Genomic DNA, 17,798 nt, shown 5'->3' with positions numbered 1-17,798 from the left:
TCTTTATCCTCTCCAGGATACTTGAGGGTGCATGGGAGTTTGCCCAACCAGTCTACATGTGTTTTGTGGACTTGGAGAAGGCATTCGACCGTGTCCCTCGGGGTGTCCTGTGGAAGGTGTTGCGGGAATGTGGGGTGTCTGGCCCATTGCTATGGGCCATTCGATCCCTATACAACCGTTGCAAGAGCTTGGTTCGCATTGCCGGCAATAAGTCGGACTCGTTCCCGGTGGGTGATGGGCTCCACCAGGGCTGCCCTTTGTCTCCGGTTCTGTTCATAATTTTTATGGACAGGATTTCTAGGTGCAGCCAAGTGGCGGAGGGCTTTCACTTTGGTGGCCTCAGAATCTCATCTCTGATTTTTGCAGATGATGTGGTTCTGTTGGCTTCATCGGGTGAGGGCCTCCAGCTCGCACTGGAACGGTTCGCAGCCGAGTGTGAAGCAGCGGGAATGAGGATCAGCACCTCCAAATCTGAGGCCATGGTTCTCAGCCGGAAAAGGGTGGAGTGCCCACTCCGGGTCGGGGATGAGTTCCTGCCCCAAGTGGAGGAGTTCAAGTATCTCGGGGTCTTGTTCGCGAGTGATGGGAGAAGGGAGCCGGAGATCGACAGACGGATTGGGGCTGCAGCTGCAGTAATGCGGACGCTGCACCGGTCCGTCGTGGTGAAGAGGGAGCTGAGTGTAAAAGCGAAGCTCTCAATTTACCGGTCGATCTACGTCCCTACCCTCACCTATGGCCACGAGCTGTGGGTAGTGACCGAAAGAACGAGATCGCGGATACAAGCGGCAGAAATGAGCTTCCTCCGAAGGGTGGCTGGCCTCTCCCTTAGAGATAGGGTGAGAAGTTCGGCCATCCGGGAGGGGCTCAGAGTAGAGCAGCTGCTGCTCCACATCGAAAGGAGCCAGCTGAGGTGGTTCGGGCATCTGACAAGGATGCCCCCTGGGCGCCTCCTGGGTGAGGTGTTCCAGGCATGTCCCACCGGGAGGAGGCCCCGGGGCAGACCCAGGACACGCTGGAGAGATTATATCTCTCGGCTGGCCTGGGAACGCCTTGGTATTCCCCCGGATAAGCTGGAGGAGGTGGCTGGGGAGAGGGAGGTCTGGGCCTCTTTGCTTAGGCTGCTGCCCCCGCGACCCGGCCCCGGACAAAGCGGATGAGGATGGATGGATGGATGGACGAGTGTATCATTTCTTCTGTGTTCAAGGAAGTCACACCATTAAAAATGGAATAAATTAAAACAACTGATTACAGTGTCACTATGACAAAAATCATTTTATTACTAAACATTTAACATCAGTTATTATGAGCAAATGCTTAGATGAAACTTAAATAAAGAATCTGCTGAAATAAAGTGTTTAAAAAATGTTCATACCGAACTTCTGATGTGCAAAAAAACAAACAAAGATGAAAACCTGCTAATTCATTTCCTTCATTTAATGCAGCTGCCACTCCTTTTGCTACCAACTTTTCACTTGATTTTTTTTTTAAACCAGATCATAGAAGCTTTAAAATGAATGGGTGATGCAAAATCCTGCAAAAAACAACCCACCAGTGTGCAAAAGCTAAAAAACAAAACAAAAAATATTTTATGTCGTTCAGTGACTGAACACTTTTGAACTTGACTTAAATTTTCATCTTAGATGCATAAAAACATCTGGCTGGTAGTTTTCAGGAGGATTAGCCTCACAGAGTAGCTCTAACCTGCTAATTTAATTCACATGCTAGTTCATCCTTATTTTCACATACGAGAACCATTTTTCAGATTAATTTCATGCACAGTGATGCATGCAAACTGACTTATTATAGTAGGCCTGGTGGTCTATAATTACCCCAGATTACAGACATTAGTGACCATAAGCGGCACCTGAATAACAGTTTGGTTAGGGGAAAATGATCTGTGTGATGTCCCATGTAAGCATTAAAACTTAAAACAAATGCCACAATCCAGGCAAGGCCACAGACTATATAAACATACATAATGTGCATATTATCTTACTTAAAAAGAGTCCTTCATTTCACCGTAGCAAATTAAAAAAGAAACATAGAAAAAGAAAAGAGAAATAGCTTTCTTCGATCAAACAGATACAAAACTGAGTTGAGCTTATGAGAACTAAATGTTAACATGATTTCTACAGCACTTCATCAAAGACTAGAAAACATGAAAAAACATACAGACACGTTTTTACTACATCACCGTAGCTCTAAAAGCTGAATACTGAAACACTATAAATAATTTTAAATGACGAGATTTCATTAAGTTACATTAAAATATTGAAATCATTTACTACAAAACAAATGAATACTTGTTGCAGACACGTCCACATCAGGGTCAGTAGGTGTTGGTCTAAACAGAGCTTCACTCCATCCAATGCACTCAGCATGAGTAAAATTCAACCTCGATCTGTTTGGGAATCTGTGCTCATCATCTGAGAGCGAACATCTCATATTTAATCATCCTGACTCACTGTTCTTCCATTTGTTCTGCCGGGTTTGTGAAAGACAGCAGCCCCTGTTGCTCACGCAGCCGAAGAGGCTGAGAGAAAAGTGTCATGTGTGCTAAACTGGTCACAGACAGAAGCCGCACAGCAAGTTAATTTTGGGTCATGACACAGGACTGCTTTGTAAGACCAGCTGATCCTGATATTTGTTATCTCCTGCGGTGAAAGCTGAAGAGTTCTTCGTGGCACCAATCCTTGGTGAGATTGCACTTTTTGTTACTCAGGTTATTCTCTGCATTCAGTCTTATGTATATCTGAACATTTCCTTCAAACTTTTTCAAGGAGCACAGGATCGCTTTTGTTCCAGTGCTGCTCCTGATGAATATTAAGCTTCGATGAGAACTTCTCCGGGTTATGTTTCAGTCGAAGTCTGGGAATCTCTGCTCTCGTCTGCTGCTACATAGTAACAATCTCATCTTGATAAGTAGATGCAAACAGCCACAGATGTGTCTTGAAGTGGTTGGTGCAGATAAACAGCTCCACTCTCGCTCTAAAATAAGTGTCCTTCGATCCTTTCATTCAGACCAAATACTTTTCACCTTCCACGGCGGCACCTGGGCAGAGCTCCAGGGCTGGTTGAAGAGCCAAAATTTCTCCCGTGGCTCCTCCAGCGCTGGCGCAGGACAAAGTCATAGTTGGCAGTGGGGCACATTGCATAAAACACGTTGGCTTTGTCAGGTATCTGGAGCTCTGTGGCAAGAAGAGAAGTAAAGTACCATTTAGTTTTCTCCATTTGCAAGACTAATGCAGAAACAAATTTCCAATAATGTCTGCCCTTCAAGTCTATTTAAGAAATTAAAAGCTATTAAAATATTACAAGAGCAGGAGTTAGAATATATATATGTCATCTTGTGCTGAGGCTGATTTGCATTTTAATTTATGGAAAGCTGCAGACTGATGGTGAAACATATCATTGCACAAGTGAAAATGTTTCCTGCTTTCAGAGATTAAATATTGGTATATCGTTTATCTAGTTAATGCAGTGCACAGTTTAAGGTCACATTTCATGATTTATTTACTTTTTAGAACATACTCTTGTGTTTTTGCAAACAGCTAAAAGCAGAGGAGACACACAGTTTGAAAGTCCTCACTGATAAAGGTTCATTCTGTTCTGAGCAGGTTACACCAGCACTCAAATGTTTAGACTGTTTGAATTGAAGTGTGAAGCAGAGATATTCACCTTTTCCATTTTTGAGCACCTGGTAGAGGCCGAAGTCACTGCAACTGAAGTCCTCCATGTTGTGCTTTTCAAGAGCTCTCTGAATCACCTGAGGTGTGTGCTCCTGACTGGTCAGCTGGAGAGGAAATAACAGAGTCAACACTTCACATCCGCATTGATGCATTTGAAATTTGAACGTTGCGCTGAACTGTCACCTTAAAAGGAAGCTAAAAACACACCTAACTTTTTCCGTCAACACAAAGGGGGACAAGAAAGTTCATCATGTAATCCCAACACTACTCTTCTAATTTCTTATTTTAGAACAAAGTTTGCCAAAAACATTCTGGCTGACCTTTAAAGAGCAGATATACCAGATCACCAGACGTACCACTATGCTCTTATAGACGTTTCCATTGCTGACACACTCCACACTGACTCTGATGATACACGAGTCAGAAACCTGTTTGTTGTAAACAGGCAGCGCCTGAGGAGAGCAGCTGGATGATGATGAGGACGATGGGTCTGGGTTTAGCACCAGGGAGGGGGATGTGAGGTCTGGATGTGAGGAGCTGCAGGAGGATCTAGACAGGGATGGGGAGGAGGACCCGGAGGAGGTGCCTTCTGTGACGTTGTGAAGGGAGCCCGAGAACGACTGAGGGGAGAGAGACGAGGAAAGAATATGAATACAACATTTGTCCCCGGTAACCGTTATACTGTCTGACTATATACAGGAGTGTGGAGGTTTCATACCTTTAGTTTCAGTCTGAGGGGGGAGAGCTGAGGCACAGACAGGTCCTCCATGTCTGAACCGCTCGAGCCAGAAGACGACACACTGATCTGGTCAGCGTGGGTCTTCCTGACAGGAGTGTCGACAGATGTTCTCAACCTGCAAATGCAATTTGAGTTGAGCACTTCTGAGCACTTTAACACTTACAGCTTTCATTCAACTGACTCAAAAAGCTATAAACAGAATTTAAAGAGTGGCTATTATGATTTTCCTAATTTTGTGTCATATTTATAGTGTAGCAAAAGTAGATACTCATGTTAAACATGACCAACACTTCAAATCATGAGGCCAAAGTATATACAAGTGATCTCTGTGAGCCAAAATCTCAGACTGCAGACTGATCTACATGCTCAGATCTCTTGTTCTGCTCTTGGCTCCCATGAAGCCTCCTCCACCTGCTTTTTTAAAAAACCTTCTATTTAAGAGGAACAGCCAATCGGAAGAAAGCTGTTTTACAGAGAGAGGCATTAAAGCGACTGACTGGTCGTGTGTAAGATAAATAAGGATGACATTCTAAAGTTATGGAGTCAGAAATGAACACCCACCTTAACTAAATAATGTTCAATTAACTAAAATTGTAACCTCTAAAGCACCTAAAAATAAACCGACAGACTTTAAACTTACGCGGCGAGCTTCCTTGTGAGCAGATAACTGCTCCATGTGTTGGGAGAGCTGGGGCAGAGGTCAGCTGGAGGCTCCAGTCCACGAGACAGTTCATAGCTACAACAGACAAAAACAAATAAAATAAGGCATGATGGACTTCACCAAAACCTACTTCATAATGTATATGAAGGGGTTTTATGTGATTCTCACCTCTCCTGGTCTGTGAGCAGCGTGTGCGTCTGCAGCCAGGCGGCGATACGAGGGTTGACTGGAAAACGGTAGTGGGAACAAGAAGCTTGAAGCTGCCTAATCTGAGAAAGAATCTCAAATTCCTATAAAGGAAACAATAAAATACAGCAGAGGTTAAAATATAGAACAGAAAGAACAAGGCGGCATATAGAAATCTGTCAGTAATTTATGCAAGACACCACTAGGAGGCGACACCTACCCGTCTGCGTTTCTCAAAGTTTATGAGGCCACCCTGTGAACAAAAGAGGGAAAAATAAACAACCTGAGTTATATTGGATAATAGATCCACTGAAGTGCCATAAAGGCAAACAAATAAAGAACTCACGTCCACTGTGTCGTTCAACGCTGTGTCCAGCATGGTGAGGACTGTCAGGTAAGTGCCCAGGTATGGTACCACACCACTGCTGTAGTTCTAAGCACAAAAAAGCCAAATCCATTATTTAAGACTGAGAACATCCCCGCAAAATGAGCAGAAAAAAAAACTAGTGAGATTTTAAGACGGTGGTGAGCAGAGCAGAAGGAAACCAGGGAAAATGATATTTAATACGTAAGCAGGCACAGAAACAAAACAGCAGAGAGAAGAGCATCTCAGTATATAGACATCATGACTATGGGGGTATAAAACATTTTACACACAGCCACACCCAGACTGAGTAAACAAATGGACGTGGGAAATGCTACACACACCTCTTGGGTGTATGCATCTTTCCATACATGCAAACATTTGTGTGAGCTGTCAGTGCATTTAAAATTTCCATTAAATATATTTCTATTAAACAAGAAGTGGAACTTAGCAACATATCTAGAAACTGAGCAGGGAACTAAAATTGAGAACAAGTGATATTTAAGGAAGCTAAATTGATGATGGGGGGAAAAAATGACCTCTTTCTTTTAGTTTTACCAGCCTGCTTAGTTGACAGATTCACTTTTTTTTTTTAGGTGAAATCTAAAATTGAGGAACCAGAAATGATGATGAGTATCCTCTTACCATCTGCCTGGACTCCGAGCAGAGCCGGGGTGATTTATCAGCCGACATGCCACTGCTGTGTGGGTGAGTCCCATCCTACAGGAAAATGGAAATTCAGGTTTGTAATGTGAGATGAAAACAAAGTAGGCATGTTATATAATTCTTCCTGTCAGGGTTGAGGGCCTCCTAACAGGGTGCTGTGGGAGGGTACTTCTGAAGAACAAATGTGTTTAAAACTTGCAAACGAGTGTTAGACATGTGCACTCAACATATTAATAACCACTGAGTAGGACAAATGCCCAGGGAGTAACTTTTATTTGCAGTTTTATTAGTGTCAGCTAAGAACAATGGGCTTCTCTTTGTCACTGATAAAAGCAGTATCATTGAATACACACTCGTATCAGTTTCTTTCCACAGGGAAAGGCTCTCAGAACAAAAAGCAAAGTGGTAAGTGAACTGGACACACCTTTAGACTTGTGAATTAAATTCAGAAGAATATGTGACTCAACCATCAAAAAGGAGAAAGTAATTAATGAACAATAACAGGCCACTTGACAGGACTTCTCTATGAAGCTTCTCTATGAAATGATTAAGGACCTCCTTTGAAACATTTTAGTTTGAAAATGTGATCACGGAGCTGTGTGAGAATTCATGTGACTGTATTGGTATTCGTGGCTGGAATTTTAAGTAGCAGTACACTCTCTAGGCTAGTTTTTAAAAGGTGTTTCTCTGTCCATGTTTGTTTGTCAGGTTTTAATTTACCACAGTTTACATTTATCATCATCCAGCTGTAATTACAGACCCAAGAGGCACATATACAAGTAAAGCAGGTTTTATGAGAAGTCAAACAAGGCTCTTGTTGTACATTCCAGGAAGAATCCTGGTAATGTCTTCCTGCAGTGCATTCATTATTGTATTCCTTGATTCTCTGAGGACTGAGCTAAAGATACAGATACCCCGAAGGCAGTACAGTTCTGCCTATTTCAAGAACACTTGGTACTAATAACAGCTTTCTTCTCTCATCTTCGGTCCACGTTCTCCCACATGTGTATGTGTAGAAAATACATGTAGTTACCTCCACCAGGATCTCCCTGTTGGTCAGCACACAGTTCTCATCAGGAAAAGTCTCACAAAGGTGGTCAAAGGTGGCCATGCTTTCCCTGAAAACCCAAAATATTTATTACATAAAGATCGTTTCTTTTTCCTGCAGTAGTATATTCTTCTTTTGAGTGAAACAACCCTGTAATATAAATGAAATATTTGCTGACCTGCTGACAGCAGCCCATGTCTTTTTGAGGCGATACACAGCGTTGGATTGCAGGGCTGAAAGGATGGCCCTTAAAGAAGAGAAGTTCTTCAGCTCTCTGCACTCCTGCACAGATACAATAAGATTGTTAGTGTCTTTCTTGTGTCCTCATTTTGTTTTTGGATGGAAACTTTTTGTTAATCTCTAAATATTTTGTGATGCAAACCTGTGCAACAGCGATCCACCGCTCGATGACGCGTGCTCTGTGACAGGGGCTGGTGCGCAAGATGCAAGGTGAGCTCGGAGCAGAGGAGGGGTACAGGAAGTTAGAGGACAAAGAAGGTGACAAGCCAGGGGAGGAAGTGGAAGGGAGGTGCGGGGATGTGCAGAGGAGTGAGGTGATGACACTGTTGGTGACAGCGTTAAACTGGGAGATGGTGGCGCGGACCGTTGGTGCCAGGTTTCGGTTTTCTTTTTTGTCACGTTGGGACCAGACGCAGCCCAGGCAGTGGAAGGGCTCCACTTTGACAAACAGGTCCTGGGGGAAAAAATTGTCATAAGACAGGAAAAAATTAATGAGAAAAAAAAAACCCCTCCCACAATCACCCGAGAAACACAGAACTTCAATTTTTTATAAAAACGAAACCTACAGCGTCCAGTCTGGTCAGCTGCTCAGCCACTTCCCTCACGGGCAAGTCCATAAAGTTGTATTTGTCTTCATTCTTAGTGGACATCTCGGCTTCATCTACCTGCTGCAGTGATTCACTGCTGTGCTCTGACGCAGGCTGGCCGCAATCTGTCAAATACGCCAAATCATAAATGACATTAAAACGTGCAGCTCAATGCACACGTGAAGGAAAACACTCGTGAACCCGCGGCGGTATTTGTAAATAAGGAGAACTGTTTCAGATGCTGCAAAAATGACCTTGTAAAAATCAACAGACCAATGAGGTCATTGAAACAAGTATCTCACAGGTAGCTTCCTTCTTTTAGATAAATAGCCAAGATTAGATTATTAGAAGTAATTAGCTTAATCTGGACCTGTAAATTAAATGATTTATTGTTGATATAAGGTCTTGAACATCAGGTTATACTAAATTCTTCTGATAAAAACTGATTCACACATTATGTATCTGTTTTTTGTTTTTTTTACCTTGTTCCTGGAACCTCTTGAGCAGGCCCTCTGCATGATGAACCAAACATCTGAAGCAGAGCCGATGTTGCATGTGGACACACAAAGTCCGGAGAGCCTGGTACTGAGGGGGCTCATTGAAGTCTTCGCTGTATTCCTCTAACCAAAGCCGGATCACTGGGACCAAGGTACTAAAGGAGATTCATGGGAGATGACGATTACTGATTGATTGTTAATTTTACTCCACAAGGTTAGTTTACATGAGACTTGATGATATCTGAGGAACACATGCATAATTTACAACAGATTAACTAAAAAACAAACAAACTTGTAACTGTTTTTTGTACTCACCTGTTCGCGTTCACTGAGTTATCCAGGTTTGTGACCGAGTCATTTCTGTAATCGGCAAGGGAGACAGGATTATGTATTATCACCACAGAAAAGGACAACATAGTGAGCGAATGATGACAGAATAAACCCTGTAAACAAGGAAAGTCCCAGGGTTGCAGCTTAACAACTGTTCATCCTGTGGAAATGTCCTGCAACACTCTAACTCCCTGCAGACACACCGTGTCCTTGTTACAGAGTGTAAACAGATAAATGCCCCCCATGGTGTTTAATAATGATATGCGTGCAGTAAAACTGGAGAATGGTGCCACGTTGTCGCATGTGCAGGAAGTTTTATAACAGGATCCTGTGCCTTTATTGCATGAAAGCAGGGAACAAAACAGAACTTTAAGAACCTTAGTGGTCACAGCACAGGAGCAAGTCAAAGACTGTGTAAGCTGGGTAAATTAATTCAACCCAACTTATGCAGTTAAAATATAGTTCTTTAAGAAGTTTTACAACAGCAGCAAAAGGCCACATCCTGTACAAAATCCTGTAAGGCAAAAGACGGAAAACACAATTCAGAGTTTGTTCTGATGGTGATCGCTTCTAAGAAATTTCCCAGGAAATCTTTTGCCACCAGCACTGCAGTCATGAGGGCGACTGTTTGACAAATAATATATGAACTCCACACTAGTGGTCACAGATCCATACATGATGTAATTAGCAAAGTTGAGTTAGAAAGAAAAGAGACATCAAAGTTTCTTTGAGCTGTGTTTGTTTTATAACTTTAGAACATCCTATTCTCCTCCTAATAGAAATTAGGAGGAGAATAGAATAATTTCTATTATCATCCTAACACATTGGTGTATACACAACTCCGAAATATGTACTTTGCAAAAGATTCCTGAAGGTATTTCCTGAGGCAAAATCAATAAGTTAACTGTAAATAGTTGCTGGGTGTGGAGGGTGTAGCCATGATCGTTTCATAATGGAATAAAGCTCGAGACTGCTTTGTTTAGTTCATGACGATAATACCTGTCATAGAAACCTGCTGAGGCGATGTAAACAGGCTGTTAAACTGCTCTGTCCTTTGGAAATTGATTTGTGCACTGGGCATGTTGTAAACCTGGTTATTACGCATGCGCTCCACTTTCATTTGTAAGCAGTGATGACCTTTTTAAAAGCAGCACAAAGTGGAATAATAAATAAATGTCAATAAGTTAGAAGGCAATTATTAAAGCCTTCTTATCTGTGGCTTCTGATAAGGAGCGATGATTAGGGCTTAACTGATTTCGTCTTTCAAATGGTCCATTTCACAAAAAATTAAGGCCTTCATCTGACTCCAGCTGTGTACATTTATACATGTTAAATCAAGCAGCAAAATTATCTCATATACGGGCTTACACACCAGCTGACAGCACCCTCATGCTTTCTGTTAACACAAGTCTATAAAATCTCACCTCTGAAACAGCAGCTCAATGAGGGTGCTGGTGGAGGTGAAGGCCCTGTAGGTGGAGAGGAACACTTGGATGAAGTCGGACTCCCTTTTCTCAGGGTCCAGTAGATGGGTAACCAGACGCTCCAGGGTAGCTGCCTTCAGCCTGCGCACCTTCACCGTGTGGTACTGGACGAAGCTCATTGGAAGCTCTCCCATGGTCGAGGTCGGCACAGGCTCCCTGCGTAGCGTGATCCCAAACACTGCCCCATCCTCCTCCTCTTCGCCCCACTCCTGAACCGGGTCCTGCAGGAGAAAATTCAGGTAATGATCTGACAAATCTGGACCTAGCACATGAAATTTCTTCCTGTGTTCTGCTCTGGTCTTTGTGATTCTGCAGAGCCCCCAGAATTCATTCAGTGTATAAGAGAGAATAAAAAAATGTGATCTAAATTTGTTTAAAGCCTTGGAATACGCAGATGATTGTTTCAAAATTAACTTAACAAATTCCATGATTTTATTTAAAAAGATCGAACTCTGCTTCGTTAAACTCACTGATGACATACGCACATACACACACACCTAGTGACCAATGACAGAAAATTTTGTTTTACTGACGTATTTGTTTATGCCAAAAAACATGGGGATGATTCATTGCACCTGACACAGTTGACTACAATTTGATGAGGAATTTGAAAGTCTTAGTTAGATACAACCTCATATTTCCTCCTCCAAAACTTTAGAGAAATAGTCAGATGTAATAGGGAAAAAAAACGGGCCATTGGTTTATTTTTACGTGTGACACAAAATTATGACATTTTGTAATGGAAAGATTAACTTAAAACTTATTTTAACATCAGATCTGAGAAAACTCCAGATGTCTCTAGATTGGAATTTTGTAATTTAGTCATATTAATGACAAACAACAACATTATAACATCTTTGACAGTCAAACAACAATGATGATTTTTAAGAGCATAAAAATTTACCACTCTTACTTTAAAAGGAATTTAAACAGACCACTGATCAGCTGAATTATTAATTATATAAGCTATGGAAGACATGTGAGATCAGGCAGTGAAACTGCAGAGCAACTCTTAAAGCACAAATAATTATAAATGCAGAAAAGACAACAATACTTATTTGATCTAGCTTAAACTGATCCAGCAGCCCTTCAAACTAATAACTATAACTCCAAATAGATGGTGTTTTACAAAGCCACAGACATTAGACAGTAACTGGGTTCCAAACCCCACAGGCAAACAATCTCAAACTTGCCATGAGATCTGGGTGTCACCTCATCTTCTAATACTCACAGACCTGAAATGAGGCTCGCTGATCCTGCTGGTAAACAAGCGTTATTTTGTGCATGCATGACAATAGGAGCAGAGCACTCTTTAAAATACCTGACACCACATGACAGAAACCAGTGTGCAAAGCATTGTGACACCAGCGCATACTCAACAGTGAATGAAACTTTTATATTTTCCCTGCACACCATAGAATCACGATTAAGTTCACATGAAGCTGACAACAAATGAAAACAACCAAGAATGAAAAAGCTGCAGTCAGATTCATGTGTTAACTTATAACTAATGCATGCCAGAAAGAAGATCGTTCATTTGACCTACCATGGATAAGTGCCATTTTCCCATCTTTATCCTGCTCTTGGGGTAAATAAGTCCTTCTGTGTGTAAACTCTCGTGGCAGTGGATTTTTAAGGATTCAATCACGGTCTTCGACACTTGGCTTGAGTCTGAAGTAAACCTGACACTTTCATCCTTCATAAATAATATAGCGAAAATGTCTCTTTAAAAAAATAATAAATAAATACAAAGATACGCGAGCACAACTTTCCAAACTGTCGCTTAACTAGAATGACGCCTGGTCGGGTAAAACGAATAGAAGTTATTTCGGTGGGCGGAGCTAATAAACAGGTGTGGGCCGGCTCAACACAAACAACCAATAAGATTAGCCAAATAAATAGCATCAGACGCTATCGTGCATATGTTAAGCCTGAGGTTGTGACTGGAAATTTGTTACTGATACTGGCAATACTGTAAAGGTTTCCAGCGCTGTTATCACAGCAGCATCAGCAGAGTAATATGATCACTGCTGTTTACGTGTGACATCAGGAAGTAAGGACCCCATCTATCCGTCTGTCTGGCTACTTTTTAAAACTGAAAGCCACTCAAGTAAAATAAACCACGGAGAGTCACAAAGACATAATTACCCGAATGGTATTAAATTGTTCTATATTTATTTCTCCAACCATATAGAGTTTGCTGTCTGAGTTTCCAAGTCTCCAAAGCACACATGTCGGATAAAAATATTATTTTATTTATATTTTCATGAGAAATAAAGTGGAGTAAGAATGGTCTTAAAAACCAACTTGTTTTTGCATGAAACCTCTGTAACGATTTCATATTCTATCACTGATGTGAGTTTGACTCTTTAAAAGAGTTTAGACGAACCCAGCACAGCCATTACAGGTGAAGTCTGTGACTTCTAGTGTCAGAGATATCACATTTTGTCATGGGTTTGGCATGTTTGCTGGTCATAAATTTAGCCTCACCTCCCTCACTGAAGCCACCATGATGTTGTTATGGTCCAGCACCCTTCCTAGAATGGGAAGCTTGACTCCACAGTGCCATTTGAGTGTTAGTACCAGACACATAATGCAATGTGACGGCTTACAATATGTGTGGTAATAGTGAGTCATAGCTATATGTTTTTAAATAACTAATAAGTATAAGTAAGTATTTAGAAATGTTCAAATTTATATCACATAAAACTCATAAAACAATGATAATCGGCAACTACTGTGACATCTGCTGGCCATGGTATAAATAGTAAAAGATGGACTTGATGAAACCTTAATTTCCTTAACTATCATCTTTTTCAGTATGTCTTGACATATATTGGATTCTGATGCACGGTTACAAGAAATATTTTGAGATGGACGCACATGATCTATTGCGACAGCCCCTAAAGGGAACAGCCTAATGAAAAGGAGGAAACTTTTTATCATCATTTAATGATGGATAAAAAATTGTGCTATGTGGGAAGTTAACAGTTTTGGGGGCATGTCAGAAGAAGTTTGTGAACCTCTGTCTCAAAGTCTGGGTGGCCTTAATTGTAGAGCAAATAAAACTGAGACGCAGTAGAGGACCATCCAATCAGGGCGAGACTAAGAAACAGCATTTAACACTTCCTAATCATGTGAAAGAACTTCTCCTCATCCTATACTGTTTTACTGAAATACTACTACTACAATTTACTCTGGGGATTTTACTTTCTGTTGTTTATACATGAATATATCTGTGTGTACATGTAGATTTGTGTTTATGTCTGGCCAAAACCTCACACTCTATTTAATTGGGGACCTTTTAGATTTCAGTGTTTTGAAAAGCATTACAAAATGCCACAACATTTATTATTTTCTAGACGTGCATTAAGTGTTTTGCCAAGATCTTGTACTGATGATGCAGGAGTCAGACCACTGTCTAAAGTCTTCTCCAGCATGTCCCAAAGACACTATATTCAGGCAGGGTTGATTTAATATTAAAGACCTGACTAACCGAAGCAAACACATCATAATACTGCCCCCACAGGCTTGTACAGCAGATGCTATTCATAAGGGGGAAAACCTCATTCAGCTCAGTTCTTATCCTAATGGGCCAGTCACACTGGAACAGGATAAATGTGGAGTCATCTGACCGTTTGACCTTTCTGTTGCTCCAGAGTCCAGTCCCTAGCAAAGTGAAAGTCTTTCCTTGCCAAACAGCCTCACTGATAAGCGGTTTTCTTAAAGCTAAACAGCTGTTTACCCCCAATCCATTTAGTTTGCTATGAGCTCTACAGTTTATTTTATGGTCTGTTTGGTTTTCTGATTGATGCAGGCTTAAAATCGGACACTTCTGAAACAGACGATCATCTCTTCCACGACAACAGGAGGCAGCTTCTGAAATTGTGGTTTTAAAATATTTTTAAAAAATGTTTAAAAAGTTAGTCACTGCATCAGTCAGGGTTAACTAACCAGTTCCCACCCGAAGAATGTTAATCGCTGCAGTAATTATTTAATGGAAGCCTCCCACCAAATGAGGACTTCTTGTTGGCCACCTACGTATATGTAGGTGTGTATGCATATGTGTTCATATATAAGAATGTGTATATATTTTTATTTTCCTTTTCTTATTTTTTTGTTTTCTTGACAATAAAGGCATCCAATTCGAGATAAACAGGGATTGTTTTGAACTGTGAATCATATAGACTCCAGTAGATACAGAGCTGTAAATAGACATAAACGCTCCTTTTAAACAGGCCCAAGTGCTTTCCACTTGCTTCATCTTCTTTGAGGAAATATTATTTTTTTGTTTTTGGAAAATGTTAAGGGAAGATTGATCTTGCAAATGCAAAGCTAATTCTAGGCCAGTGTGAAAAAACTAGAAACAATGCAGTCACACCATAAAAGAATCCAGTCAGGACAGTTTTTCCCCAAGAGCTTAATGTCGTGTTAAAGGCGCGGTGACATACCACAAAGACAGGTCGTAGTTCTAAAAATATGTGTGCGATTTAAAAAGAAAAGGTACAAAACAGCGATAGGCATCTACGTATTAAAACCAAAGAAATTCTTTCATATGAATTTGGAGACAAACTGACAAATGAGCAAAACACAAGCTGAGCGGATGGAGCATCTTCAGTCAGGCTTCTGTCATTGATCATTAAGCCCAAAAGGAAGAATGAGCTTTTTGTTTGCCTAATGAGTTTCACTCTCATTCACTCTCACAAAGCCACCCTCTATTTCGAAAGAGGCTAAACAAAAATGTGGAGAAACAGAGGAAGGGGAGACCTCAATTACTTCTAATTAGACACAATAAATGGTGATGTGATGGCAGGCAGGCAACAAGTAAAACCCAGCCTACAAACAGTTAACGATGACTGCTTTGAAAAACACGCATGATCAAAAGGCTTTTTCTTTGGTCTGAAATGTGATATATTTTCTGGAGAGTCTAATGCACTGTAGTTCTTCCTTAGTTTTACTAAAAGGCTATTGTTAGTGATGACGTCATGACTGTAAAAACAACGGGACAATAGCTGAACTCACCCCACCCATGAACACACACACACACGCACACACACAGGACACAGGATTTTTAAGTAATCAGTTTAAAACTATTATATTTGACTTCTTTCTTAGATATCAGTAAGTTCTTGTTTTCCAGTTTTATCCCAGTCATCCATGATAGTTAGAAAGAATATTAGGTTTGGTTGTTGGCAACATTAACCTGAGATATAGGAACCTGTAACAGGCAACTTCTATTAATGTTTCACAATGATTCAAAGAAAAATGAACCTTTAATGAAAAATAATTAATTCCAGTTTGAAACTGATGGATCAGTCTTTGCATAAATAACTTCCTTTCTTCTCTAGAAATTGAATATATTTTGCTGGTTACACAAAACAAAGAATATGGAGAAACTTAAGTCTCCTGAGAGTGAACGGTGCTTTTCTAAAACATATTTTGCTAAATGGTGTGAACTATCTTAACAGTTAATCATTAATGAAAAGTCTTGCAGATCATTGTTTTTATCAGCTGTGGGTTATTACATAAACTGGCAGGGCTGGCAGGGCCTTGCCACTACACAGGACTCTTTAGCAATAATGGACTGTAAGTGCTTTTACAGCTCAGTGCAACTTTGTGATTGCAGAATCTAACAAATGTTATAGGTAATTCATTTATTTATGTTGTGTACTGGTTTTGTTTACTATTGCTTACAATCCAAATCTCAGTCAAATAAAAGTTGAATAAAGGCATATAAATCTCAAAATGTAATAATATTATAGATTATATTTCATGTAATGTTCTAGTGAGTCATATTATATAGAAATCATACCTTGTGTTTTCTATTCAGAAAATAAACGGCATTTTTGAACTGGGGTTACTGATGTTTTGGGTTAGTTTCACTATTGACTTTCAGGAGGTTCACCTGAACTATTTAGATGAAAATGTAAAACACAGTTGTTGACAGTGCACCAAGAATAGCACCCCACTATTGCATAAAGCTGAGCGTGACACCAGCCTTTTCTCAACATTGCTACAAAACTCCAAACTCACCTCACACTGTCCATCGGTGTCCAAAAACTGGAAACTCCTTAGCCACACTCCAGGCTCCGTGTTCATGTGAACGCCCATGCACTGACTCTGCCTCAGCCAAAGCAGCCTCTTCATCCTGCCAACCCTGCTGCGGAGGCTGCGGGGTTCCCCGGCATCACTGCCTCCACACACAGGCAGGATGGTCCTCATGTTTTGGCTCTGTGCCGGTCACGCTACAGGCCCACGCACACCTCGTCAGACCTCTCCCACACCTGATGCCTCATCTGTGTCATGGAGGAGAGCGTGAAAACAACCACCACACATTTACAGTCATTTAAAGTTTATTCTAGAGCGGCTAACACTGTAGTACTGCTTGATACCTCTGATATCCAGCCATTTTAAAATCTATTAAACAGACCAGTGCTAAAAACTGGAATAACGGTAGCTGAATAAAATCATATTCAACAGAAAACAGCACTGCACTATGACATAAAACATTTTAATTTGATTAATTCACTTCTTAATGAAATACATCTATCTGTTCTTCTATAGCATAAAAAAACAGAAAGAACTATAAGAAAGCATTAAGATATGGGGCATTTATCTTGAATTAATTTAAGTTTAATAAAATAAAACTGACCCAATACTGAGTGTATACATGAAATGCGCCAGTGTTTGCTTTGTTAAAATGACACTGCTTACATTTTTGGAATCATGCTGATTTTTTAAAAGCTGCCTATCTTCTATTAAAAAGGCTTTTAATGGGCACATAAGACAATAAACAAAAACATGAACACTGAGTGACATATTACTTTCATTTTGACCATTCAATATTTCTCTAATAAGGTACAAAATTAACATATTGAAACACCTGCAAGATGCAGAAAATGCGTCGGCCACAGAATCTCCAAGAAAAATCTTCATCAGTCTGATATTAAATACGATCACATCTACACAAAGCAAAGAAAACGACAGTCACTTACTGCTTCTCAGTAATCCTTGTTCAGAGCTGCACTTGTCCAACCAGAATACTCATTTAGAGCAGTGTGAAACTTGCAAGGAAGAGACTCTGGTATTTATCACCGAGGGCTGATTGTTCTTTGTGTTTGTGGGTGGATGATGCCCTGCGCATGTACGTACGTGTGTGTACGTGTGTGTATGTGTGAGTATGTGTGTGTGTGTTGGAATGGCCTCCTCCTTGTTTGGCTGTACTCTCTGTGATATGTAATTATGTCCCATTTTAATCGTTTCTCACAAAAATTCACTGCCTTCTTTTCCCCCCCCTCAGCCATGGA

The 17,798-nt window shown here is 40.7% G+C and overlaps 1 protein-coding gene across 1 annotated transcript; it reads right to left on the bottom strand.

The window, feature by feature from the left end:
* Nucleotides 1-1,253: 1,253 nt before the first annotated feature.
* Nucleotides 1,254-17,576, bottom strand: rgl3a (ral guanine nucleotide dissociation stimulator-like 3a). The gene is made up of 18 exons (XM_082537480.1): nucleotides 17,487-17,576; nucleotides 16,525-16,787; nucleotides 10,432-10,712; nucleotides 8,993-9,037; nucleotides 8,663-8,832; nucleotides 8,160-8,305; nucleotides 7,736-8,047; nucleotides 7,532-7,635; nucleotides 7,339-7,423; nucleotides 6,285-6,359; nucleotides 5,622-5,708; nucleotides 5,496-5,528; nucleotides 5,258-5,379; nucleotides 5,069-5,164; nucleotides 4,408-4,543; nucleotides 4,046-4,309; nucleotides 3,679-3,793; nucleotides 1,254-3,188 (listed from the first exon to the last, which is right to left on the bottom strand). The coding sequence occupies exons 2-18, from the start codon at nucleotides 16,711-16,713 to the stop codon at nucleotides 3,034-3,036; spliced, it is 2,415 nt and encodes an 804-aa protein (XP_082393606.1). The 5' UTR covers nucleotides 16,714-16,787; nucleotides 17,487-17,576; the 3' UTR covers nucleotides 1,254-3,033.
* Between the last annotated feature and the right edge of the window lie 222 nt (nucleotides 17,577-17,798).

Source organism: Aulonocara stuartgranti (assembly GCF_965226115.1).
Source record: "Aulonocara stuartgranti genome assembly, chromosome: 6".
Taxonomy (NCBI): domain Eukaryota; kingdom Metazoa; phylum Chordata; class Actinopteri; order Cichliformes; family Cichlidae; genus Aulonocara; species Aulonocara stuartgranti.
The sequence above is the reverse complement of the archived record's forward strand: the minus strand, read 5'-3'. Positions and strand labels throughout refer to the sequence as shown.